The sequence below is a fragment of the Bos javanicus genome, chromosome 11 (genome assembly GCF_032452875.1).
Source record: "Bos javanicus breed banteng chromosome 11, ARS-OSU_banteng_1.0, whole genome shotgun sequence".
In the NCBI taxonomy this organism is placed as follows: Eukaryota; Metazoa; Chordata; class Mammalia; order Artiodactyla; family Bovidae; genus Bos; species Bos javanicus.
The window spans coordinates 104,337,808-104,364,705 of record NC_083878.1 but is presented as its reverse complement, the minus strand read 5'-3'; the positions used below and the strand labels follow the sequence as shown (position 1 = coordinate 104,364,705).

General features: G+C 60.2%; 1 protein-coding gene across 1 annotated transcript in view; it reads left to right on the top strand.

Moving 5' to 3' along the window:
* The window catches only part of VAV2 (vav guanine nucleotide exchange factor 2), a 42,819-nt gene that overhangs the window by 12,315 nt on the left and 3,606 nt on the right, over positions 1-26,898 (top strand). The window contains exons 7-23 of the mRNA XM_061431408.1: positions 1,177-1,263; positions 3,752-3,837; positions 4,573-4,705; positions 6,137-6,151; positions 7,005-7,114; positions 8,476-8,577; positions 8,946-9,034; positions 13,519-13,535; positions 14,327-14,348; positions 15,301-15,428; positions 16,555-16,629; positions 17,869-17,921; positions 19,189-19,305; positions 22,221-22,308; positions 23,501-23,624; positions 24,435-24,521; positions 25,453-25,610. Coding sequence (XP_061287392.1) covers positions 1,177-1,263; positions 3,752-3,837; positions 4,573-4,705; positions 6,137-6,151; positions 7,005-7,114; positions 8,476-8,577; positions 8,946-9,034; positions 13,519-13,535; positions 14,327-14,348; positions 15,301-15,428; positions 16,555-16,629; positions 17,869-17,921; positions 19,189-19,305; positions 22,221-22,308; positions 23,501-23,624; positions 24,435-24,521; positions 25,453-25,610 — 1,491 coding nt within the window. The remainder of the gene's footprint in view (positions 1-1,176; positions 1,264-3,751; positions 3,838-4,572; positions 4,706-6,136; positions 6,152-7,004; positions 7,115-8,475; positions 8,578-8,945; positions 9,035-13,518; positions 13,536-14,326; positions 14,349-15,300; positions 15,429-16,554; positions 16,630-17,868; positions 17,922-19,188; positions 19,306-22,220; positions 22,309-23,500; positions 23,625-24,434; positions 24,522-25,452; positions 25,611-26,898) is intronic.

The window sequence follows — 26,898 nt, the reverse complement described above, 5'->3', positions numbered from 1 at the left end:
AGGAGGGGGCAGGATGGTGGATGAGACCCACCAAGGGCAGAGGGGCCGTGTGTGTGTGCAGGGGGGCCCGCAGCGACTCCCCCGGGGCTCCGTTCCTCCTCTCCTGCCTCTCTGACTGTCCACGGCTACCGTCAGCAGAACCCAGGCAGCGGACTCGGTTGTGGGCTGCCTGGCCCCGTGGTTCCCTCTGTCGAGCCCTGTGGCAGCTGCTTCTGAAATGTACCCCCAACCCCGAGCCACACTGCCTCTCCCCTGCCCGCTCCGTCCATAGAAGCCGCTGAGCAGCTCCACACTGAAAGGAGAGCCCGGCTCCGTCCCTCCCCACTCAGAGCCAGCCCGTGGCTCCCGCCGCCCGCGATGCCTGGCCTCTGATGCACCCCGTTTCCAGGCAGGCTCCCGCGGGGGCTCCGTCCTTTCTCATCTGCGTTGTCTGGGGCTGAAGTTTGCCCAGGTCACCGGGCAGTGCCGTATGCATTCTCCATCTTTACAAAGCCGTGTTCCCGGGAGGCCCGGCCCTTCGCTGGCTTCCATGCCCCGTGGTGGGCGGTCTGTGTCAAAAGGTCCTCTTAGCGGCCTGTCGTCCTGGAGAGCCTTGCTCCAGGCCGTGGGGGCCATGGAGGCCGCAGGGGCTGGACGGTTCACTGTCCTGCCTTCAGATCTCGGAACCTGCCCTGCCGGTGGGCTTCTGGGGCAGGGGCCACTGGAGGGGAGCCTGAAGTAGGCTCTCGCCCCCTACCCACCCACTGCCCGCCTCCTGGACCCCACCCCAGGCTCTGGGTGCCTGCCCCCTCGGCCTGCTGGAGCGCAGTAGGCAGTGCCCCCTGGGGACCTCTGGGAGGCCGCAGCGCGTGGATGGCCAGGCCCAGAGCTGCCCTTGCTCCACAAGGAGTGGGCTGGCCCAAGTCTCCTTGGCTGCTCTCTTCCTCTCGGACCAAGAAGGGGGCCTAATGACGTTAAAAAGGAGCCACTCTGGTCTATGGGGGGTTTCGCGGCCCGCCAATGGGCTGCACCTTTCCGGTCTTACTTATTTGTCAAGTGGGTGTCGCTTCTCACGCTGCATCACTTTGAGGCCCAGTCTCCTCTGGGAACAGGGGACGGTGCTCCGGGAATGTCCGGCCCTCGGACAGTGCCCAGCATGGGCCTGCTAACCCCCTCCCCACCTCTGTTGTGCCCCAGGACTTGGCCATGTACATAAACGAAGTTAAACGGGACAAAGAGACCCTGAAGAAAATCAGCGAATTTCAGAGCTCTATAGAAAACTTGGTGAGTTGACTGCCCAAAGCGTGGAGATAATTGTGACCGTCTCTCTCTCTGTAGATATAGATATAATTTCTAAACATTACTTTCACAATCTTGACACTGAATAAGCACACGGGTGACCGCACACTGCCCGTTGGGTCATGGAGGCAGGTGCAGCCGTGCCCCGTGCTGCCCGCTGAGAGAGGAGAGCAGCTTCTGGAGCTGAGTTTGACCTTGAACTGCCGGACTGTGCACCCTGGCTGGCCTGGGTGCCCTGTGGCAAAGGTGGCCGCTGGCTGAGGGGCGGGGCCTGAGGGGAAGGACGCTCGTGACGCCCCGCTCTCCCTGCCTGGCCTGGACCAGGACTCTCTTGGGTCCAAAGGGAGGATGCGGCTTCTGGGGTGCTGTGGCTCCTCTTGGTCCGGGCCCCCTGGCCACCCCCGTTTGCAGTCCCTGGGAGGGACAGTGGAGAGGGTTTGGTCACCCTGTCCAGGAGCTGCCCTGGATTCTCCTCTCCACCTTGGCCTCTAGCAGGGTGATGCCTCACGGGACCTGATCCCTGGCTCCGTCAGAGGCTCAGCCTCGGGCGCTGGGTGAAGCATGCTGTCCTGCCGGGAGGGGAGACGGGCCATCCCAGGAAGCAGACCGGTGTTCCCCCCGCCCAACCGTGTCCGCGAGCGCCGGCCTCGCACAGTCTGCGGGACATTTAGCCGGGGTTTCTCCATCTAGGCACTGCTGACACCTGCAGCCAGCCACTCGTGGTGGGGGCGTCTGTCCTGTGCGTCATAGGATGGTGGGCTGCACCCCTGGTCTCTAGCCACTCGATGCCGGTAGCACCCCGTGCTTTGGGGGCCCAAGTGATGACCACCACACACACCTCCAGACGTCACCAGATGCCCCTGGGTGCAGAATCACCCTGGCCACAAACCACTGGTTTGCACACATTTTCACCTCCTGGTCCCTGAACTTACAGGGTCTCGGGGAGTGGCTGTCTAGGGCAGATCCCCGGGCTACCCCACCAGGGTCAGAAGAACCCAGACGGGACTGCCTGTGCAGACATGGGGTGTGAAAACCACGTGTCATCCGCAAAGAAAACAGAAGTTACCAGACAGCGTTATGACTCGACTGATTTTTCTCTCCTGTCAGAGGGCAGAGGAGGTCAAGGGCGACTGTGCCAGGCTGTTGGCGGTGGTGTCAGTGCCCGGTGGGGCCTGGCCTGTCCGTCATCCCCTCTGAGTGTCAGGTGTTTTCGATGGATGGACGGGCACTACTTTTGTAATGCAGCGGCTTTTATTTTTAAGTTTTCACGTACGGGCAGTTCTTGCTCGTTAAATAGCAAAGATTAAACAGCAGGTGAGCAGGCGTGTGGTTTTCCTTGGACCCCGTCCGAGCAGGTGGACCTAGCGCCTGTCTTCCTGCACTTTGGAGATGAGACCTGAGGTCTCTGCGTCTGATCGGGGTGTTGGTCCCACCCTGCGTCACACCAATGCTGCACTTTTTTATTTTCTTTTAGAATCGTATTTATTTTTATTTTCGGCTGTGCTGGCCCTCGGTTTGCTGCACAGGCTGTCTCTGGTTGCGGTGAACGGGGGCTGCTCTCTAGTTAGGGTTTCTCACTGGGGCGGCCTCTCTGGCTTTGGGGCCCGGGCCCGGGGCTTGAGGACCGCAGCGGTTGCGATTCCTGGGCTCTAGAGCACAGGCTCAGTGGTTGTGGAACGCGGGCTTAGTTGCTCCGAAGCATGTGGGATCTTCCCGGACCAGGGATCGAACCCTTGTCTCCTGCGTGAGCAGGTGGATTCTTTACCACTGAGCCACCAGGGAAGCCCCCACGATGCACGCTCAGTCGTGCTCTGGAAGCTTCTGGAAAACAGAAAACTCTGGAAGAAGATCCTGAGAGCCTCCATCGTAACTCTGGGCGAGCTGGCCCCAGAGCACTTTGCAGCATCCCCTCCTTTATCTGTCGGCGTAGACGGGCACAGGGCACCCTGTCCAGAGCGGTCTCTTGTGAATCAAAGCAGAGAGGTACAAACCAGGCGGAAAACGAAACTGAAATCCCTGCAAACCAGAGAGAGGGCTGTGACTCCGAGGCTCTTCCTGTGGCAAGGGAACCACAGGCAGGACCCCCGCCCCGCCCGCCCTCCGTCTGATAAGCGCTCTTTGTTCTCTTTTTGATTCGGTTTCTCCGGGTTGGGCGTCTGGCTTTCCCCACCAGGTTTCCACTCGGGCGCCACACAACAGCGGCCTGTTACCGTGAGCCCCCCGTCAATCGCCCTTTGTTGCCGCAGAGCTGGGGGGAGTCCAGAGTGGGGGCCTCAGGCCCAGTTCCTCCCCAGTCTCCCCTCCCCGCTCCATCCTCAGCAGCAGCCAGGAACCGCAGGGCTGGTCTCCCACGGCCCCCGCCTTCGGTTTCCGTGGGAAACGGCCGCCCCGGGCATGTGCCCACCTGCGTTTCTCTCCACGTAGGGAACGCACTCTGGCTCCCGGGCTCATGGCCTTCTCCTTTCTTTCCCAGCAAGTGAAACTGGAGGAATTCGGGAGACCGAAGATCGACGGGGAGCTGAAGGTCCGGTCCATAGTCAACCACACCAAGCAAGACAGGTGAGCGGAGCGGGCCCCGGGCTGGGGCACCCCAAGTCAGATGCCCCGCCCCGGGGGCACCCCACGCCCTCGCAGGTCTGGAAACAGCTTTTCCTGTGAATTCAGTTTCGGGTTGCTCCATTCTAATTGCTTTCTTCCTTCTCTGAGAGCGACGGCCACTGGCTGCCCTGCCCGTGGCTGGCACTGCACGGGGCTGGGGGCCAGCCGGAGGCTCCTAGGGGCGGCTGTGTGAGTTCTCTGCCAAAGGGACGGTCAGGAGTGCCGGGTGGGGCACAGGAAAGCCCCTGGTGAGCTGGCATGGCCCTAGTGTGTTCAGCCTTCCGCTCATACCTGCCATGTCCCAGGCCTGGGACCGTGGCCGGGGTCACAGCAGATATGAGCCCTGCCCCCACAGGGCTCCCAGTCCAGTGAGCAATGCACATGTCAGTGGGAGTGACCGTCGGAGGCCAGTGCTGCGAGGAAGGCCAGCTTGAGGGGCAGAGGAGCCCATAAGCACCTCGGGCCTCTGGGGCAGGAGCCTAGGTGGGCTTCCTGGAAGAGGTGTAGGTGGGCTTCCTGGAGGAGGTGTATCTGGGAGCTGAGGCCTGGCTGAGGGGTCAGAGTTAGCCAGGGGGACGGGCTCAGGCTCGGGGAGGGAACAGCCCTCCTGCCCCCTACCCAGGCGCCCCTGGCTGTCACGTGACCTCAGAGCCCAGCTGGCCAAGCTGATGGGTCCCTGGCCGTGCTGCCGGGCAGGTACCTGTTCCTGTTTGACAAGGTGGTCATCGTCTGCAAGAGGAGGGGCTACAGCTACGAGCTGAAGGAGATCATAGAGCTGCTCTTCCACAAGATGACCGACGACCCCATGAACAACAAAGACGTCAAGAAGGTGGGCCCCGCTGGGGCTGGGCCAGGGGCAGGCGCTGACCCCGCTGAGGGAGGTGTCGTGGGGTGTCCGGACAAAGGGTGGTTGGTGGGCGGGCCGGCCTCTAGCCACTCTGTCAGGCCCAGCACCTCCCTGGTCTCTCGTCTGAGTCTTTCCTGGGGTTGGGGCGGGGGCCCCAAATCCAGATCCCAGCACCCCAGTGAGGACGCTGAGTGGGGGCCCTGCCTGAGGCCTCTGGTAGAGTCCAGCCTTAGACATCGGCGGCCTGGCTCCAGCCCCTGTGCCCGTGCAGCAAGAGACACTTCTGCCCCTCCCCAGCCCTCCCACTTTGGACGAAAGCTCTGGATGGGTCTTCCTATGGCTGTCAGACTCTGATGTTCAGACGGGGCTGTGGGCTGGTGCAGGAAGGGCCATGACTGATGAAGGCGGAGCCATGACTGCTGAGGAGGGGCCATGACTTTGGGGGAGGGGCCATGACTGATGAAGGCGGGGCCGTGAGGGATGAAGGCGGAGCCATGACGGATGAAGGCGGGGCCATGACTGATGAGGAAGGGACCATGACTGTTGGGGCGGGGCCATGCGTGATGAAGGAGGGGCCATGACCGCTGGGGGTGGAGTCATGAGGAATGAAGGCGGGGCCATGACTGCTGGGGAGGGCCCAGGACTGATGAAGGAGGAGCCATGACTTTTGGGGAGGGGCCATGAGTCCTGGGGGAGGGGCCATGACTTCTGGGGGAGGGGCCATGAGGGATGAAGGCGGGACCATGATGGATGAAGGAGGGGCCATGACTGCTGGGGGAGGGGCCATGACTGTGAAGGCAGGGCCATGAGGGATGAAGGCAGGACCGTGACAGATGAAGGCGAGGCCATGACTGATAAGGAAGGGGACATGACTGCTGGGGAGGGGCCATGACTGATGAAGGAGGGGCCATGACCGCTGGGGGTGGAGCCATGAGGAATGAAGGCGGGGCCATGACTGATGAAGGCGGGGCCATGATGGATGAAGGAGGAGCCATGACTGCTGGGGGAGGGGCCATGACCGCTGGGGGAGGGGCCATGACCGCTGGGGGAGGGGCCATGACTTCTGTCTGGTTCAGGGCCGCTCTGCCGAAGCTTCTGCTGAGCACCTAGCAGGTGCAGCCCTGGGCTGGGTGGGGGGTGCAGGGAACCAAAGTGCTAAAGAGCCTGGACTCTCGAGCTTACAGGTAGAAAGCAGTAGCTCCTTCCAGGCTCAGGGCTGAGGATGCACCCCACTATCCGCCCTGAGTGCAGCCTGTCGCCTTCCCCTCTGGGAGGAGGGCCTTGCCCTGGCTGCCCTGTCCCAGGGCACTTGGTGTGGGCTGTGTGCTAAGCTGTGGTCACCGACGCGGGGCTGGGCCAGGCTCCTTGATTACCTCATCTCCCCTTTTCCTTTCCTCTCCTCATGCTGCCTAGTCTCACGGGAAGATGGTAAGCCCCCAGCGCCCTGCTGCTCACCGACTTCGTGCATCTGGGCCTGGTGCTGACAGCTCTTCCCTGAGCCAGGAGTGGGGCCTGGGCGCTCTGGGGGTGGGGTCTGGGGGCTCCAGGGGTGGGTCTAGGGGCTCCGGGAGTGGGGTCTGGGGGCTCTGGGTGGGGTTTGGGGGCTCTGGGGGTGGGGTCTGGGGCTCCAGGTGGGATCTGGGAACTACAGGAGTGAGGTCTAGGAGCTCCAGGGTTGGGATCTGAGGGCTCCGGGTGGGTCTGGGGGCTCTGGGTGGGCCTGAGCCAGGCGAGCTCATGGCATTCCCTCGGCCTCGCCTTGGCCTCTGGCTTATGAGACGACACATGTTGATGATCACAGATCTGTCTGCAGTTGAGGGTGTGAAGTGACGCCCCCTGCCTCCCACACTCCGGTCCCTGGAGGTTGAGGACGGGGTGCTTTCAGAGCTGGGGGTTTTGTCTCCTCTCTGTCATCTTCTCTTTCTTCTTTCCGTCTTGCCCTCTTTTCCTTTTCCCCTCTAGCTTTTCTGACACAAACGGGCTCATATTTCCCAAACCCTTCTTCCTGGTTCCATCCGGAGGCCCCGAGCACTGGGCCGGCCTGGTGGTGGCCAAGGGCTAGACAGGCTGGGCCGGCTTTGCTCCCGTGGCCCATGGCCGCCTCTGCCTTTTTTTGTGTGTTTTCTGTTGCTCTACTTCAGACCAGTGAGTTTTTCTGGCATCACATTTAGGGAGTGGAAGTGGGTGGGCCGCCATCCTGGAGGGGCCCCGGGACATCTCGTTAGAGGGCACGCGCGTGCATGCCCGCGCCTGTTTCAAGCATGCTCCCGTCTCCCCGCAGTGGTCCTACGGCTTCTATCTCATTCACCTGCAAGGCAAGCAAGGCTTCCAGTTTTTCTGCAAGACAGAGGACATGAAGAGGAAGTGGATGGAGCAGTTTGAGATGGCCATGTGAGTCTGCCACGGCAGGGGTGTATGGGTGGCTGGCCCCGCGTGGGCTTCTCAGATGAGAGGTCCTTCAAGTGACCGGAGGCTCAGCCTGTCTCTGTCGCCCTGGGTGAAGCCAGTCCCCTCCCCCGGGTGGCATTCTTGATCCTTAATCTACCAGCAGCCAGAGCCCCCGGAGCCGAGCCTCCCACACCTGTCTGGCTGGGCAGTGAGTGGCCAGGAACGGCCATGATGCCAGACGGACTCATGGTGACCTGGGTCCTTGGGGCCTTCCAGGCTGCGGATGGTCACCTTTGAGGAAAGCCCCAGAACCATTTGTCTGTGAAATCCAGGAGGAGCCCCAGTTGTCCCACAGAGAAAGCTGGTCACTGGGGTCCCCGGCCACATCACACCTTGAGGCCTGGGCGGCTGGGCCTGGGGCCTCGGGGCAGGTGCACTCGCCTCCCCTCCTGGTGGAAGGGCGATGCTGGTTCTGGGGTTATTGGGAGGCTCAAACAGGGTCCCACATGAGGCACGTCAGAGGAGGTGGCAGCCAGGCGGTGAGTCCCGCAGCTTCCAGGGGCTGTAATTTTCTCCCCATATTCTATTGTGAAAAACTTCAAGTATTCGAAAACGTCATGGTAAACGCCCGGGCTCCTGCATTCACACCTTGAGTTGCTCTGTCACACGCTGTCCCCCTGCCCCCTCCCCGCCCTTTCCTGGAGCCCTCTCCCCCGCCACCCCCCAGTCCTGTCCTGGAGCCCCCGCCCCCCCCCCCCACCCTGTCCTGGAGCCGTCTTCTCCCATCTCCTCCCTGCCCTGTCCTGGAACCCCCTGCCCGCCCCCTCGCCCTGTCCTGGAGCCCCCTCCCCGCCCCCGCCCTGTCCTGGAGCCCCCCCACCCTGTCTTGGAGCCCCCGCCCCCACCCACCCTGTCCTGGAGCCCCCTCCCCCGCCTCCGCCCTGTCCTGGAGCATCTGCTGGTGGACTCGCTCTGGTGAATTGCAGACACGGGTGTAGCCCCCGTGACATTTGAGGTGACCCACTGTGAGCTTGCGATTCATTTAGATTTTTCCATCTCGGGCTCGCACTCAGTGACATTCTTAGAGGGTTTGCTGAGTCGTGACGAGGGGTTGCCCTGGCCCACACCCAAGCCTTGTCCAGAGACAGCCCTTCACTGTCACCCTCAGAAACCTCTCAAAAGCCTCCGCTTGGACCCCCACCCTCCCTGGGCATCAGGGTCCCCGGGTAGGCCTGGGAGTTCTGGCAGCGCCCGGCTCTGCCTCCTGGCCCCCTGCCCCCGGCCGCGTCCTGAGCCCGGCTGATTCCGGGGCTCCCGTGTCAGTGGGGCTCAGGGAACCTGGCACCTGCTCTCCCTCCCTCCAGGTCAAACATCAAGCCCGACAAGGCCAACGCCAACCACCACAGCTTCCAGATGTACACGTTTGACAAGACCACCAACTGCAAAGCCTGCCGCATGTTCCTCAGGTGGGGGCCCTGCCCTGCCCACTCCCAGCCCCCGAGGGCGCCTGGGGCTGCCCTGTCCTGCATTCTCACCGCCCAGCGCCCCTAGGCCAGCGCTGCGCTGGGCCCCAGAGACCCGGGGGAGCGGCCCGTCTGTGTGGGCCCAGCGGCCCTCGGTGCTTGGGATCCAGTGGGGAGGGGAGGCGGTTTTCCCAGGGGGTCTGTCACAGGAGCTGCAGAGCCAGGCCAGGATCATCCAAGGGGAGGGCCGGCACCAGGCTGTGCGTTTGGGCGGGGGTCCTGGGAGCTCTCGGGCTGGGCTGGCTGCTCAGTGGGAGCACAAGGCCAGGCGGGTCGGGGCTCACCTCACCTCCCGCCCTCCCCTGGCACAGGGGTACTTTTTACCAGGGTTACCTCTGCACCAAGTGTGGCGTCGGGGCGCACAAGGAGTGTCTGGAAGTGACCCCTCCCTGCAAGATCAGTGAGTACCGACCTCACCCCGCCTATGGGGCACAAGCCCCAGGGTCCGGCCCATCCCTCACAGTGGCCCCACAAGACAGGGACCAGATGAGGAAACTGAGGCTCAGGGCAGGGGCATGTGCCCCTGGGCACACAGGCTCAGCCTGAGAGCCGGCTGGGGCACCACGGCCAAGCCCTCCTCCGAACCTCACTCTCGCTGGCTTTGCTCTGCCTCTTCAATGCCTTCAATGTCTTCTGTCTTTTCTCTGCCACACTGCAGTTAAGACCCTGGACCCCTACCTGGCCCAGGGCACAGAATGTTCTTGGCAGTTCGTGGAGATTTCCCTTCACAGAGGAACACCTTGGCCCCCGGTTCTCTTGCCCCGTTTGTAGATGGTTCCCCTGCATGCCCAGCATTTATTACACAAGGCTCCCCTTGGCCCTGAGCCCATTTGTCAGATGGGAAGGCTGAGGCTCCTCTGAATCATCTTGGTTTGGGGGATGAGCTGGGGGAGTTCCCAGCCTAGAGCTGCTGGATGGCAGCCGGAAGCCTCAGACGGTTCCGAAAGATTGCAGCCCCCGTGGTGAGGGCTGGCTGCCCATGTGATCTGGGCACGGGCCTGTGCTGAGCGTCAGCACCGCGCTCCGTGCTTCACGTGGGCTCATCCGCCCCATTGGCCCCATGAGACGGGGCGGCTACGCTGCCATCCACGCCCGGGGGACTTGTGCTCAGAGAGGCCTGACACGCTCCAGGTAGACGGCAGCGCTTGCCAGGCCTGCTGATCACCCAAGATACCAGCATGCAGAGCAGGAGAGTTTTTGTCAGTTCCTCATTTACTGCGACTGCTGGCCCAGGACCCTGACCAGGGAGGAGGGTCCGACCGGTCAGCCCGGACCCCCTCGTCCCAGCTGAGCCCGCTGCCGCCCATACTGGCCCCGCGGAGCCCTGCTGCTCTGCTCCAGGCTGGAGGAAGCCGCCGGCCCCCCGGCCCCAGAGAAGGAGGCTTTTCCTCTTTGCCTGGGGATACCGCCCTCTGGTGGCCGCGTGTCCTTCATGTCGAGAGACCGGACGGTTCATTTCTTTTGACTTTTTTTTTTGTGGTCTTGAAAGTAACATATTTATTTGTCAAAAATAATGGAGGGGCAAAAAAAGAGAAGAAATGGAATAAAGAAGAAAATAATCATCTCTTATGAGCGTATTAAGAAATAATCGAAGGTGGCATTTGGCATATTCCCCGACTAGCTTTCTAAGTTTTAAATAATCTTGTTGTTTCTCTTTGCCCTCGGATTGTTAAATACCCACTTTCATACAAAATGCGGAGGAATGTAAAGCAGATAAAAGCAACTCGTGGTCACGCCAGGCAAAGACACCGCTGATGGCCATCACGTGCCTTCTTCCTTTTTTTTTCCAGACCCCCCATGCCAATCCTCTTTAGGTTTGCGTGGTTTTCGTATGTACAGCTGGGGGCTTCCCAGGTGGTGCTAGTGGGAAAGAACCCGCCTGCCAATGCAGGAGATGTAAGAGACACGGGTTTGATCCCTGGGTTGAGAAGATCCCCTGGAGGAGGAGGGCACGGCAACCCACTCCAGTATTCTTGCCTGGAAAACCCTATGGACAGAGGAGCCTGGCGGGCTACCGTCCACGGGGTTGCACAGAGTCGGACACGACCGAAGTGACTTAGCACACGCACGTACAGCCGAGGCCTCACCGGACAGGCAGGGGTGTGTCTTTCGCAAGCTGACGTTGTCAGCATCCTTCCCGTGACTCTGAGAGCCCCTGGTGGGCACCGGGCTTTGTTTTAAGAGGTCGTGGTTCCCCCAACAGAATGGGAAAGAGTAGAGATCTCTTCAAGAAAATTAGAGATACCAAGGGAACATTTCATACAAAGATGGGTTCGATAAAGGACAGAAATGGTATGGACCTAACAGAAGCAGAAGATATTAAGAAGAGGTGGCAAGAATATACAGAAGAACTCTACAAAAAGATCTTCACGACCCAGATAATCACGATGGTGTGATCACTGACCTAGAGCCAGACATCCTGGAATGTGAAGTCAAGTGGGCCTTAGAAAGCATCACTATGAACAAAGCTAGTGGAGGTGATGGAATTCCAGGAGCTATTCCAAATCCTGAAAGATAATGCTGTGAAAGTGCTGCACTCAATATGCCAGCAAATCTGGAAAACTCAGAGTGGCCAGAGGACTGGAAAAGGTCAGTTTTCATTCCAATCCCAAAGAAAGGCAACACCAAAGAATGCTCAAACTACCACACAATTGCACTCATCTCACACGCTAGTAAAGTAATGCTCAAAATTCTCCAAGCCAGGCTTCAGCAATATGTGATCCGTGAACTTCCTGAAGTTCAAGCTGGTTTTAGAAAAGGCAGAGGAACCAGATATCAAATTGCCAACATCCGCTGGATCATGGGAAAAGCAAGAGAGTTCCAGAAAAACATCTATTTCTGCTTTATTGACTATGCCAAAGCCTTTAACTGTGTGGATCACAATAAACTGTGGAAAATTCTGAAAGAGATGGGAATACCAGACCACCTGATCTGCCTCTTGAGAAATCTGTATGCAGGTCAGGAAGCAACAGTTAGAACTGGACATGGAACAACAGACTGGTTCCAAATAGGAAAAGGAGTACGTCAAGGCTGTATATTGTCACCCTGCTGATTTAACTTATATGCAGAGTACATCATGAGAAACGCTGGGTTGGAAGAAGCACAAGCTGGAATCAAGATTGCCGGGAGAAGTATCAATAACCTCAGATATGCAGATGACACGACCCTTATAGCAGAAAGTGAAGAGGAACTAAAAAGCCTCTTGATGAAGAGGAGAGTGAAAAAGTTGGCTTAAAGCTCAACATTCAGAAAACGAAGATCATGGCATCCGGTCCCATCACTTCATGGCAAATACATGGGTAAACAGTGGAAACAGTGTCAGACTTTATTTTTCTGGGCTCCAAAATCACTGCAGATGGTGACTGCAGCCATGAAATTAAAAGACACTTACTCCTTGGAAGGAAAGTTATGACCAACCTAGACAGCATATTGAAAAGCAGAGATATTACTTTGCCAACAAAGATCCGTCTAGTCAAGGCTATGGTTTTTCCTGTGGTCATGTATGGATGTGAGGGTTGGACTGTGAAGAAGGCTGAGCACCAAAGAATTGATGCTTTTGAACTGTGGTGTTGGAGAAGACTCTTGAGAGTCCCTTGGACTGCAAGGAGATCCAACCAGTCCATTCTGAAGGAGATCAGCTCTGGGATTTCTTTGGAAGGAATGATGCTGAAGCTGAAACTCCAGTACTTTGGCCACCTCACGTGAAGAGTTGACTCATTGGAAAAGACTCTGATGCTGGGAGGGATTGGGGGCAGGAGGAGAAGGGGACGACAGAGGATGAGACGGCTGGATGGCATCACTGACTCAATGGATGTGAGTCTGAGTGAACTCTGGGAGTTGGTGATGGACAGGGAGGCCTGGCGTGCTGCGATTCATGGGGTCGCGGAGTTGGACAGGACTGAGCGGCTGAACTGAACTGGACTGGTCCCCCCAAGGGCAGGTACATGGCCGCTCTCTGTGTCTCTGCCCTGCCCCAGCCCCTCCTGGCCTTTTCTCCTCTGCACAGTCCAAGCTGCTTCCTTTCCTCCCACGTGCTTATCTTTCCTCCTGGTCTCAGGCAACATTCCTCGGCTCCACCTCTGGGCCAGGCAGGTTTACCCGTCTGCTGCCCCCAGGGCCAGGATGTCCCAGGGAGATGCCGGCCCCTCCCAGGGCACCTCTCCCCAGGAATCCTCCCCTGGGGGCACCAGCTGCCTGCCTGCCCGGTGCCTGATGCCCCTAACCTCTGCTCTTCAGGGTTGGATTCCTGCGTCTGCCCAAGGCAGGCTGCGACCGCGAGTGTGAGGTGGTGTTGAAGGCCCTTCAGCCACACGTCAGCTGCTGTGGCGCTTGCTTTGTCCAGCGGTGGAGTTGGCCGCCCGGCTGGATGGATGGCTGGGGCCCAGCCCGGCACTGTGTCCTCTCCTAGGGTCACCCCAGGGCAGGCGAAAAGAATCTCTAGAATGTTCACCTTCCATCTGACAAGCTGGAGTGCCCGTGTGTGAGAACGGGTGGGCTGACAGAGTAGCTCGCCTCCTGTCCCTGGCCTATGGCGGGCGTCACTAGTCAACGGGGGCTCTCTCCCCTTTGGGCTGGGGTTCTGCCCAGTGGCTGGGGAGCTGCTGCCTGGGAGCAGAGTTGGTTCGTGCAGGAAACCTGTTGGCCGTGGGGGGCTCTCCCATGGGCCCCCCATAACCAGAGCTCAGAATTTGTTGTTAGAAGTAACTGAGGGATTTTCACGGTCACCAGCCAGGCATGTCCACAATCCTTGTCTGCGCCCACGGGCCTTGATGCGCCCCTCCTGGCACACTTGGGCGCCCCCAGCGGCTCTCGTCGTGAGGCGATAGCCCCCCGGTCCACAGTCCTGGCCCCTTGCCCTCTGACCCCCGTGTGCTTCCGTTTCAGGTTCTCCTGCAGACCTGGTGAGTCCGCAAAACCGTTCCCTTCCTGCTGCCTTGCACCACACGCTGCGCTGTGCCCAGAGCCAGAAAGACCCAAGCATTCCAGCCCTCAGGCCCGTGGGGCCAGGCTGGCTCGCAGAGCCCCGTTGGTTACGAGGGCCCTTTGTTTTCCATTGTGGTCACCACACAGAAACGGGTCCCCAGGCGCGGCCTCCTGGCCCGACAGCTTGTCCCCCTGCCCAGCTGCCACCCGTGCCGCCTCCCCGTGGTCCTGCTGGTGGCCGTGGGTGCTAGGATCCGCCACAGGCATCCACCCACCTCCCTCCCGTCCCGACTCGATGTAGCACCCTCTCTTGAACTAATCAGAGATGAAGTCACTGAGCTCACTTATGGGGTGTGGACATCACGTCTTTCCCCGGCCATGCAGTCCAGCACTTAGGCTCTTACGTGGGGTGCAGAGATGCCCTCCAGGAGGAGCGAACACCCCACACTTATTGTGTGCAGCAGGACCTGCCCCAGCCAGAGAAGACAAGCCCCGGGTGGAGTGGTCAGGGCAGGCTTCCTGGAGGAGGTGGAAGTTAGTGGTCAGGGATGGGAAGGGAAAGAGGACAAATGTCCCGGGGCTGCGGAGGGGCGCTGAGGTGGAGGGTGGAGGTCCCACGGGGGAACTGTCACAAGTCCCTGTGGGTGTCCAGGACGTGTCCCTCTGCTCTGTCCTCCCTGCCTTGACGTCTCTCATTGGGTGTAGGGGGTGGGGGTGTCTTGCTTGGGCGGCCTTCCGTCCTTACTGTCGCCTGTCCTTGCCCTCACAGGATGCCTCTGGAGCGGGGCCAGGTGAGTCTGGGACTTGGGCCTTCTCTGCTGTCGTCCTTGTCGGGGGTCACCCTGGGAGCCTGGGCCTAGCCACGGTGGCTGCTGGCTTTGCCCCAAGGTCTCAGCTCCGGGCCCCCAGGGTCTGTGCGCCCTCTGGCCCCATCTCCCTCCCGCCTCCATGCCACCTCCCCTGGGAGCCGTCTTAGTTTCTATCGACACAGCGCCAGGGGTGGGGACAGGGCCCAGCCTGCCCAGGGTCCCTTCAGCCCAGGAGAGACTCTGAGCTGCGGCCTGGAGGCCCCGCACGGAGCAGATATCTGTGCTCCCAGCTTCTCCCGTCCCCCGTGTCCCGGTGGCTCTGAACTGGGCAAAAGGAGACTGAAAGCGTCAGGCTCGACGCAGCCCGAGCTGCAGGCAAAGTCCAAGCCAATCACGAAAGCCAATCAAACAGGCCAGTCAAAGAAGCCGCGTTCCCGCCTCCGGGGCACCAGTGTCAGAACCAGACCCGGCAGACGCGGCCCATGCAGGGCTGGGCCGGTCAGCACAGGGCTCGAGAGACCCACAAGTTCTCGGGGGCGCAGCCGGGCCCCCGTGTCAGCCCTGAGCAGTCGGTGGCTCGGTCGGCCGTTGACCCCGCCCCCGTCTCTAACGGGAGGAATGCGTGGTCTCCTGCTCCACGCAGCGCTCCGCCACAGATCCCACGGTGTCTGGAGGAAGACACATAAAGTGCTCTCTAAAAACAGGTTACCGTTACGGAAATGACACCCTGAACCTGTTCATCACATAAATAGTTTATTGATACTTATGATGTTTAAGGAAGAGACATGCGAGTCTTAGGGGAAGATTTCAAGGAGGAACGCGACAGGGCCCCGTCCACTTCCAAGAGCCCCAAGGGGTCCGAGAAGGCCAGGGAGGCCAAGGGCGCCTTGGACGACGTCACCAAGCCAGGCCTCTCCGGCCCTGTCCTCCGCAGGTCCCAAGATGGTGGCCGTGCAGAATTACCATGGCAACCCTGCTCCCCCCACGAAGCTGGCGCTGACCTTCCAGACCGGCGATGTGATCGAGCTGCTGAGAGGCGACCCCGAGTCTCAGTGGTGGGAGGTGGGTCCCGGGAGGATCTCGCCCCCAGCTGCCCCCTCCTCACTCCCCAGGGCAGAAGTGGAGAGTGCTGCATTTCCAGGCCGGGCTGGGCTTCGGGTGCTACACCATCAGAGAGAAAATGGCTGTTCGCAGGGCCTGGGTGTCAGGGTGTCTGCTTTGACGTGGCAGGGGGAGCAGCGTCCCCTTGCCGGAGAGACCGTTGTCGTCCAAGCCCTTTCCCTGCAGCCTCCTGCCTGGGCTGCGTCCTGTACGTACAGACCACGCCTCTCCCACCCTGCTTCCCAGCCCGCCCCAGTCCCGGCCAGCGCCACCGTGCCCAGCGCTGGGGGACAGCATGTCCGAGGCCCTGCACAGCCATCCCCCAGGAGACACAGGTCCCCGTGATGGTCTGTGGTTCTGGGCCGAGAATCCTGCTGTTCCAGTTAGGGGGCCTGAGAAGGGGGGTGGGGTGGCCAATGCTGCTGCTCTCCTAAGCCCCGTCCCCGGGGGTCTACACGGCGCCCCAGGGACCCAGGGCACTTCCCGCCCGGGGACCGCAGTGACCTGCTTAGAACTGACGCTAGCACACGTGTTCGTCAGCGTCCGAGTCACACGTGCGGTGCTTGTCACTGCGTCCTCACTCACGGACTCGCTATGTTAGGCTGTGCCTCATGTAACTGACTCAGTGGCTGCGGTCCGGTCTCCCCCACGCTGACCCGGCCACCCGCTGCCCCTCCTCTCCCCGGTGTCCCCGGGGCCGTGAGGTCTGAGTGGCCCTGCGGAGACACTTGGCTGATGGGAAGGTGGGGGCTGCTGGGGGGACCTTGGGAGGAAGCGGGGAGAGTGAGCCCCCGACCCCAGGTCCATGATCCCCTGACGGCTTGGGAAGGGCCGGTGTGGATAAGAGGAGACGGCTTCCGGGAGAGAGAGTTTATCCCTTCTCTGGGGCCTCAGTGTCTTTGGGAAGTGGGGTGCCCCCCACTTCACCTTCCTGCCCAGAATGGCTCTGAGTTCAGCTCAGGTGACAACAGGTGATGCTGTAACAGGCTTCTCAGGGACTCCCCTCGTCCTCCGTGGGATAACTCCCTGCCTCCCCCAAAACTAGCCAGGCCAGGCCCCGCACACCCTGACCTCTGTCCACCCCCAGGGTCGGCTGGTGCAGACCAGGAAGTCAGGCTACTTCCCCAGCTCGTCTGTGAAGCCCTGTCCTGTGGATGGAAGGGTGAGTACTTTTCATGGAAGCTTCTGGAGCGTGAGGCCAGGGTGCCGTGAGTGCCGAGAACATCCTTCTCAGGACACCCTGGACTTGTTCAGGCCATGGCGAGCTGGCCTCAGAGCTGGGACGGGGTCCAAGAGGCAGGGGCGCCCTCCTGGTGGGAAGACATGGCCTTAAAAACACTAAAATGGGCATCTCTGTAGCACGTATCACGGCCCAGAGACCAGCTGCCTGTCTTCAGCTTTTAGGGCCTTCACAGGTCTTCTCCCTCAAACATAGAGATGCAGAGCTAGGGACTGTGTTATTTAGGAAAGAGGCGATATGGCATTTCTTTCATTTGAGTGCCGTGGAGCAGATCCTGCTGTCTTACAGAAGGCGTCTCGCTGTCAGCCTTGAATGATGGCATCACACCCATTCCCCCAGGAAAAGACAGCTAAGACTGAGAGAATGAAACTTCTCCCAAAGTGGCAGCAGGCAGGTGCAAGGCCCCTGGGAGTCCTGGAGTGCCCATCGGGCCCTGCCTGGCCTCCGGCCCCACTGCCCAGCCTGCCGCTTCCCCGCAGGCCGTTGCCCCGGTGAAGGAGAAAGCATTTTTGGACGTGCCTTGCTGACAGGGCAAGGGGACCAGACGGCAGAGGAAGAAAATGTCGCTAACTCACTGAGTGGCCTGTGTGTGTTGCGGGAGGCACTTCCTGGCCCTGGGCCTCAGTTTCCCCATCGGCATGGTGACTGGGGTGGGGTGGGGACAGGTAGTCTGGCGTTTTTACCCATCCTGTGGTCCGGGGGGAGGGCTCTGGCCAGCGAGGGCACAGCATGGGGTCTGCAGAGCGGCACGGTTCACCTGCAGATGGAGCCCTCCGCCTGCAGACACTACTGCCGGCCCCGTGCCCACCCTTGGGGCTGCAGCCGTCTGCACAGAGAACAGGAGGGTAGGGTGTGCTCCTGTCCACCGCTGAGAAGTCCCAGCAGCCTTTGGGTTGCTCTCTTCCTTCTAACAGTGCACTGGTCGTTGAGTGCTATACGTTCATTCATTCAGTCAATCATTCATTCAGTCAAACCCACCGAGCACCTGCCTAGAGATGGTGCGTCCCGGCACCTCCCAGGCCAGTGGCTCTGGGTGAGAGTCCACAGACGTGCTGGGAGCCAGGACTGGGCCCCCCAGCTCACCGATGATAGGAAACCGCTGGTCCCCACGCTGTGGACAGTCCCTGGGGAGACACTGACCCCAGCATTCTCTCCTGCCAGCCACCCATCAGCCGGCCGCTGTCCCGGGAGATGGACTACACGGCATACCCCTGGTGAGTGGGTCAGCGGGGCCCCTTCATGCTGGGGGCGTGCAGTCCCTGGCTGCCCCCCGTGTCTCCAGGGTGGCTGAGCCCAGCTGCACGCGGCCCCTTCTCCCCTTCTCAGCTGTGAGTCGCTGGGAAACGGAGAATATTCTGTACCCCAGGCAGCTGTTTCCCTGTAACAAACAGATAGATTATCAGGTTAGAACATAAGGAGAAGGAAACCTTTTTTAAATGAGATCTTACTTGAGTATAAAATATAGAAAAGGAGTTGTGAAAGTGTTAGTCGCGCAGTTGTGTCCGACTCTTAGTGACCTCATGGACCGTAACCCGCCAGGCTCCTCTGTCCATGGACTCTCCAGGCAAGAAGACTGGAGTGGGTTGCCATTTCCCTCTCCAGGGGATCTTCCTGACCCAGGGATCAAACCAGGTCTCCTGCATTGCAGGCAGATTCTTCACCATGTGAGCCATGTATTTAAGGCCAAAAGTTATAACTGTATTTACTCACACAGTGCTTGATGAGAGAGGTGGGGCTGTTTGATGAATAAATGTGAGTGTGGATGTGGGAGGCATGAGTCTCACATGCAGGTCGGCCTGGGCTCTAGCTTTTATCACCCCGTCTGCAGGCTCACCTGCTGCCTGGGACCGGGGCTCAGCCTCCACACCCGTGTCTCTGAGACCCCAGGGTCTGTTCCCTCTAGTACACTATTCACTGCATTTGAATGTGGAGGGTGGAGGACTTGCCTGTGATTCTTCACTTGAGGCACAGAATTTCAGTTTTCTAATGAATCCATTTACAGAAGTCCCAACTCAGCCCTACAGGGAGGTGCGAATGGGGTCAGGCTTTGTTCTGGAGAAGAGACGGGCTGTGGGTGGGCTTCATTTTCATAGAGATGGAGAGAAAATCTTCCAGACACAAAGGGTTAGAACACAAAACAAGACCCTACGTGAGCAGTTTGTGTTTTTTTCTTCTTCCTAAACAGTAAGAATTTGGAAAGGACATTTTGATCTAATGCCTTTTCCCTGAATGCCTCTTGCAGACCCTGGGTTCTGGAGGGTGAGACCCAGGTGGACTGGCTGGGTCTGGGCCCTCTTCTCAACCCTGTGCGCTGGCACGTAGATGCCCCGCCCCTGTCTCCTCTGGGCCCCGCCCACCCCTCGCCCCGCCTCCTGGGGGCGTGGCCTCGCTTCCCAGTAGGCTCTTAAGCAGTGAGTTAGAGGCCGGCTGGTTGTCCTTCAGGCCGTGTGACACAAAGCTCCGTCTCCTCCTCTGCTCCAGGTTTGCCGGAAATATGGAGAGGCAGCAGACCGACAACCTGCTCAAACCCCACGCCAGCGGGACCTACCTAATCAGGGAGCGGCCGGCGGAGGCCGAGCGCTTTGCCATAAGTATCAAGTACGTGGAGGCTGGGGATCAGGGAGACCCCTGCCCCAGTGCCCTTCTGAATCGGGCGTCCACATCCCCACCAGATCCTGGGCTTGCTGGGTGTGGCCTTGGGACGTGCCGCCCACACTGTGCACTTTAGGCATGAAAGGTTTCAGCCCACGGCCTTGGGGCTGGGATCCCCCTGCCCCGAAGCTGCCCCCTCCTGGGTCTCCTGTCTCCTCTTCAAAGGACAGAAGCTGACTGATGGCTGGTCGCCACTGGCACAGAATGCGCCCTGGACCAGCGTCTCGGGCCAGTGAATAGAGGGCTCTGGTTTGCTGTGACCTCAGCGGGGTCAGGAGCCCCGAGCACAGCGGTCTGTGTCCAGGGAAGCCCTCCTCGGGTCTGCTGGGTGGGTGCTGGTGTGAGGGGTGGGGGAGGTCCATGGCAGGGCCACTGGGTGCTTCGAGTGAGTAACAGAAGTCTGGTATCAAGTGAGTAACAGACGTCGACATGAGGGAGCAGGGAGGCCCTTTCTGTAGGAGGCAGGAGCGCCTCTGGCTGTTAGAGGCAGACAAGAATCAAGCTCAGCGGGGCCACACCCAGGTCCTGAAGATACAGCCCGCTCCCATTCTTCCGTTTCAGCTTTTGCTCTTCCCTCTATGTACACCAGCCTCCTCTACATCTGGGCCCAGTGGGGGCTGAGGGCATGGGTGCCCCAGCAGTGGGGGCCAATGATGACCTGAGCGCTTGCCACTGGCCAGCACGTGTGTGCGCACGTGTGTGTACATGTGTGAACATGTGTGAGTGCGTGTGAATGTGTGTGAGTGTGCACATGTGTGAATGTGCGCGCACATGTATGTACACAGTGTCGTGTGAACGTGTGTGCACACGCGAGAGCATGTGTGTGTGTGCATGCACGTGTGTGAATGTGTGCACACGTGTACGTGTGAGTGTGTGCACATGTGTGTACATGTGTGAATGTGCACGGGTGTGCGTGTGTGCACGTGTGAACATGTGTGAACGCGTGTGAGTGCGCGTGATTGTGAGTGCGCGTGATTGTGAGTGCACACATGTGTGGATGTGCACACATGTATGTGCACGTGTTGTGTGAACATGTGAGCATGTGTGCACGTGTGTGAATGTGCACATGTGTGTGAATGCGCGCACGTGTGTACATGTGTGAATGTGCACGTGTGAGTGTGCACGTGTGAACATGTGTGTGCATGTGTGTGTCGTGAGAACGTGTGTGCACATGTGTGAACATGTGTGCGTGTGTGGATGTGTGCACATGTGTGTGCACGTGTGTGAACCTCCCCCTTCCCCCCCCACATTACTGAGGGGTCTGCAGGTGGTCATTCCCTGGTCATCCAGGGCAGGGTCCCACTGTACAGAATGGCTCCTGGAGGACCTCCAGGTGGAAGTACTGCAGGTCAGGACCTGGGGAACCAGGAGGAGTTGAAACTGAAGATGAGACCCCTCACCCAAGTGCACAACCTGCCTCGGTCCCCACGGCCTTTCTAAGAGGCCCCACAAATGTTTGGGCCTGAAAACAATGCACTGGTTTTTCTAAAATGGAAAAACCAGAGGACGCCTGAAGATGTTCACTGAAAGCGACAGCTGTCCAGTGGCCTCCAGCTGGACGTGGCCTGGGCCACCCGGCACATAGGACTGCTCTCGAGCTGAGGTCAGCTGTGCCTGCCACGGGTGATGGGCTTGGTGAGGCGTGGCCCAGTGTGGGCGGGGCCTCCCACCGCAGCAGTCTTGGCAGGGCCCCAGGAGAGCAGAGGAGCATGAGGCTTGATGGCAGGTCCGCGGCAGAGGTGTCCCTCACCTGATGGGAATTCACGGAGCACCTTCTGGGTGCTGGGCCCGCAGGGCTCTGGAGTGGGGCTCAGAGGAACTTGTCCAAGGAGCTTGGCAGGGCGGAGGTGAGCACCCTCACTCACTTTGAATCCAGGAGAAGCAGGGTGGGGGCTGTTCCACAAGGCCCCACTGGGGAGGAGGCTGGCCAGCTTGCATACGCTTACTTAACAGCTCTTTATTCTGTCCACTGGTTTCCAGATGGTAAACCAACCTTGCATCCCTGGAATGTTGCATTTAACCGTGGTGTAAAGTCCCTCTCATATGTTGTTGTGTACAGGTGTGCATATGGAGAGAGAGTCACTATAATGATGGTCTGTTGAGGATTTGTGCCTCTGTCGTCCTAGAGGATGTTGGGGTGTGGTTTTCTGTACTCGTGATGTCTTTGGCTTTGGAGTCTGCTGGCAAGGGGCGGGGTGGTATTCGGAAGGGAGGGGTACGAGCTCTCCTTTGAGGCCACATTTGAGTTGAGATCTGGGACACGAGGCAGGGTCCTGAGGGTGGCAGAAGGCTGAGCATTCCAGGCTGAGGGCGCTGCCCGTGCCAGGGCCTTGAGGGCCTGTGCTCGGTGTGTCTGAGGAAGAGGCCCTTCAGGGGCGAGGGTGAGGAGGAGGAGAGTCTTAGGAGACAGTGGCACAGCTGGGGTGAGGCCGCGCCCCTCGGGCCTCACGGGCTGAGGTCAGATCTCTGCCTTACAAACTGCGCTGCAGCGGAAGCCTCAGGGCGGGGGCGGGGGGAGGCAGGGAGGGAGACGTCCCCAGTGCAGACAGCAAGCAACATCTGGGATGGATGTCTCCGCGGGGCTGCGGGGAGGACGGGTGTGGGGCTCTGGGGCCCTAGGCCTTGGCTGACCCGGGAGTTTGGGCTTCAGACAGACCAGGTGGCCTGGTGGATGGATGGACAGACGGTCTGAGGCAGGCCCAGGCTGGGGCGAGGGAGAGGGCCGAGAGGGAGCAGTGAAGAGCAGGAGGTGTGGGCCGGGGGCCCGGGTCTTTGCTCCGGCACACGTGCAGTGAGCCCAGAGCCCTGCGGGGCTGGGCTGCACGGCCTGCAGTGACCACCGCGCCCGTGTGCTTGGCCAGGTTCAACGACGAGGTGAAGCACATTAAGGTGGTGGAGAAGGACAGCTGGGTCCACATCACAGAAGCCAAGAAATTTGAGAGCCTCTTGGTATGTGGTCCTGGGGAGCTCCCACTGGCCCATCCCCAAAGGTGGGAGGAGGGCCTAGGTTTCCCACTGAGGCCACCCCGGGGAGGACGGCCCCCCACAGCCCCTCCTGCAGGCCAGGCTCCCAGTGGGGAGGGCCCAGCAAGCGTCCCCCACCGCTGGGCTAGGGGCCGCTGTTCTACGGTGGGGTCGGGGGGTGCTTCCAGTGTGAGAAAGATCCAGGAAAGCTGGTCTGTAAGGCACCTTGGGACCGGTAAGGAAGCTCCCAGGTCAGCACCTCTGTCCCCCAAACCCTGAGGTGGACAGCAGGGTCACCAGCCTCCCACAGCCCATTCACGCCGAGCCTCTGCGGGAGCCAGAAACCGAGGCCCAGGGAGGCTGCATCCAGGTCTGGCTGCCGGCCGGACTCACGCACATGGGGCTTCCGGTGCCTGCCCCTGCCTCGCCCAGAACTGTCCCGGCCCAGCCAGAAAGCCATGAATACATGAACAGTCCTCCTTAAAATGATTTAAAGTTAGACCCAGTGTTTCTTTGCTCAATCACACATGTTGTGTGTGTGGAGACCATCTAACCCGAGTACGTGGGCTCTCAGACGTCCCACTGTGGCCGCAGGAAAGCCCACGGTAAAAGGGAAAGTGCCCCACCACATGCCCCCAACCCTGACGTTCTTGTTTCAGGGTGAGTCCCCCCAGCCTGGAGTGGAGCCCAGGCGTGGTTTTTGGGTTCCTTTTCCAGACAATGCCACTGTTCACATGGACCCAACCTTAGTTTACCTCTGGGCACAGTGAACACTCACCAGGGGGACGGCCCTCTCTCTTCCAGCCCCGCTGTAGCTGCATGGCACTCAGTCACGTGGATACGCTGTGCATTCTAGAAGCACTTCCCTGCTGTTGGGTGGGTGGGGGTTTCTGATTTTTTCCTGTTGTGAAGAGTGTTGCAGGGCGTGTCTGTGGCCATCCGTCCTGGCCTTCTTCCCGTGGCTCTTCCTTTAGAAATGTTTGGGAGAGAAATTGCAGGATCAAAAGTCTTTGCCATGCTGACCGCGCCCTGGCCCCTTTCTGGGAGCTGAGGTCGGGGGCAGCTAGGAGGAGGGGTAGTTCCTGAGTCGAGAACCTGAGGCCGGGGCAGAGGCGGGGCAGGGCTCCCGGGAGGACTGCCTGGAGGCGGAGGCAGCAGTGCCACGTGCATCCTGCAGGAGCTGGTGGAGTACTACCAGTACCACTCGCTCAAGGAGAGCTTCAAGCAGCTGGACACCACACTCAAGTACCCGTACAAGGCCTGGGAACGCACAGCCTCCAGGGCCTCCAGCCGCTCCCCAGGTAACGCCCCTTCCAGGAAGGCTTCCGGTGGACCTCCCTGACCTAGGCCCGAGCCCCTTCCCGATTCCTGCCCCTGGGAGGGGTGGCCCAGGTCCCCCAGCTCTTCGCCAGCACCGTGCCTAGCCAGGGTGCCCGGGCAGCCCCGTGTGACCGGTCGGGAGTGCCAGCTCTGAATCGCTGCTCCAAATCTCGGTGCCTCTGCCTGGAGGTCAGCATGGGGAGGGAGCCGGGGCAGGTCCCTTCTGTCCCCAGATCCATCCCTGTGCCCCACCCCCCTCCCCCACCCCCTCCCAGGGAACCCGGCTGCCAGGGAGCCAGAGCTGGGACCTCAACTTGGGGATGGGGCTGCCTGGCACAGACAGGGCCCAGCTGGATAGATAGGCAAGGTGGGCCCGGGGCTCCGTCTTGGAGCCACTCTGCTTCGTCCCGCTGCAGGGGCTCATAGAACCACAGGGCCCCCCACCCCGGGCAGAGCAGGCCAGAGAGGAAGCCAGGCCTTCAGTGGGCGCCTCCTGAGCTCAGTGCGGGGCTGGGCCCTTCAGCGAGCGCCTCCTAAGTGCAGGCGCAAGGCTGGGATCTCTGCACGTGTCCTTTCCTGCGTCCCTGCTCCAGCCTGCCTGCTGGGAGGAGGTGGTCCAGGACACAGGTGCTGGGGGCGGGGGTGAGGGCAGCTGTGTCCATGCCCAGGTGGGCCTCAAGACTCCAGCTGCCCTCCTGGCGCCCTGGGTAGCCCCCCCCATCCCTGCTGCCTGTGACTGCGTGTGGATGCCCCCAGCTCCCCTTTTCACCTTCTCTCTCGCCTCTTTGCAGCTTCCTGCGCTTCCTACAACTTTTCTTTTCTCAGTCCTCAGGGCCTCGGCCTTGCTTCTCAGGGCTCCTCCACACCCTTCTGGTCAGGTACCGCTGCTGCTCGGGGGCGTGGGGGGCCCGGCCTGCCGCCAGCCGACCCACAGCCCCAGCCTGACCGTGTCCACAGCCACTGCAGCCGGGGCGGGGCGGGGCAGGGAAGCTGGACGCTGGCGGGGGTGGGAGGGGGGCTGCTGCCGCTCCTGTGGACACTGTTGGGCTCGGCCCTGCCCTCGCCTTTGAATCGCTCACCCCCATGACCCCTCCCCAGCTCATCAGCCAGTGCCCCCTACTGCTTCCTGGGAGCTTGGCCTCTGATAGCAGCAAACGGCCCAGCGGCCCTCTTGAGGGAGGCGGGAGCAGATCGGGGTGGGCCCTGCTCGGCAACAGTAAGGAGGACTTGTGGGACTCAATGCAGAGGGACAGTCTTGACTGGCCCTGACCGCTCAGCCTGCTGCTGCCAGAGTCAGAGCCCACCCAGCAGCTGTTTGTGCAACGCCCCCGTCGTCGTGTCCATTGCCACCTGTCCATCAGGACTCCCGGGTCCCGGGCCACGCTGGTCCAGCCCGGTGTCCAGTTTGGTTTGGGGTTGGACACCAGTGCCCTGGGGTCCACGTCCAGGCCCTTGTCAGGGTGACAGCTGGGGCTGGGCAGCGGTCACCCTGCAGTCCACTCATGTGTTTCCCAGACGCTGGGCACGTGGGAAGGCCCTCAGAGAGCTGTGATGGCCCCCAGCGTGGGTGGTGAAGCTCTGGCTCCAGCCCGGTGCGGCTCACATGGCCCACATGCCTGCAGCCTGGGCACCCCCAGAGGACTGAGGGGCCCTGGGATTGGAGCCTGGTCTGTCCCTCTGGTGTCTTTGTGCTTGACAGCCTCCTCTGCGGGCACAAGGCCGGGCCCCGGGGGAGAGACCCAGCTCAGTCTGAGGACCCCCACCCTGGAGGCCCCGACGTCACCGTGTGACGCCGCCCATCTCCCCCAGCAGTGTTCACACCCCGTGTCATCGGCACGGCCGTGGCCAGGTACAACTTCGCCGCCCGCGACCTGCGGGAGCTCTCGCTGCGGGAAGGTGACGTGGTGAAGATATACAGCCGCATCGGCGGGGACCAGGGCTGGTGGAAGGGCGAGACCAGCGGCCGGGTGAGTGGGTCGGCCTGGCCCTGGCCCCAGTCGGAGACCCCAGCTCACGCTGGGGCTGGGGGAGGCAGGGCTCCAGCTGACACCAAGCACCACCCTGCCCAACCCTGTGCCCTCTGACCTCGCCTGGAAGACTTAGTGTCCACAGGCTCCGCGAGCTGGGGTCACGTTGTGAGGAAGCGACTTCCTGGCTCAGATCTGGACCCTGGCTGGTCTGACCCTGTGTCCGTACTCAGCCCTATTCTGGGGTCCATCGTGGTGAAGGCAGAGACAGATGTTGGGTGCAGTCTTCAAGTCACTTGCTTGTGCCCGACCCTCTTTGCAGGCAGGTTGCCTCAGGACTGAGAGCAGAGCCTGGGTGCCGTCACTGGGTTCCTGCCATTCCTTAAGACTCCGTTTACACCTTGATATGGGAAGGGACGCATAGTGTCCCCACCCAGCCTGCGACTCAGACCCGTGGCTCCTTATCCAGGTACCCTGTCTGGCCTCCCTGGCTTTGAACGGTTCCATTGGCATTCACCCAACAGGGTACCTGAGCTCCACAAACCACTGATTCGGAAACATCCAGCTTTTGGGGGGCTGCAGCTGCCCATAGATGTGGCCAGACTTGGCTCCCGTCACTCACCGTTCCATTGCCAGGTGGAGAAAACTGGTCTGCCTTCACCTGGCATGTTGTCTGCCCTTGGAGACCCCTGGGTCTGACCCTGTTTCCATCTGACAGCCCTTCAGAAGTATGAGGCCACTGAGTTCTAGGCAGTTGACCTAGAGGGCTGGGGCCACTAGCTCTCAAGTGTTGAGAGGCACCTGGAGCTTCATAAGCACACACCTGGGCCTTCACTTGATTACTTGGTTCAGGTGATATCTGCTGAGTTTCTGCACTATAAATGAGCTGTAATTAATAAGTAACATGCAGAATAATACTTTGAAATCAGATAAATAGCCTATTCCTCATCAAACTTTCACCTACTGGTTTTATCATTCATTGATTAATTTTGCCTATTCAGTTATTTCTATCGTGGTAGAAAATAGTGATCTTCTGTCTTTTCTTTGACACTTCTTGGTGGGCATTCTACTGAAAGAAAAGGCTTTCACGTCTCTAGTTGGTCGTTCCCGCCCCTTGCCCCAAGAATCAGCCATCTGTCCACCAAGACCTGCTTCCTTTCTGTGAGCTATTGTATTGAGTTCATTTTTGCAGAGTATTTTTACTGGAACTAGAATTCTAGGCTGCAGGTCTTTTATTTCCGCACTTTGAGGATGTCTTTCCATCGTCCCCAGTCTGCCATCATTTCTG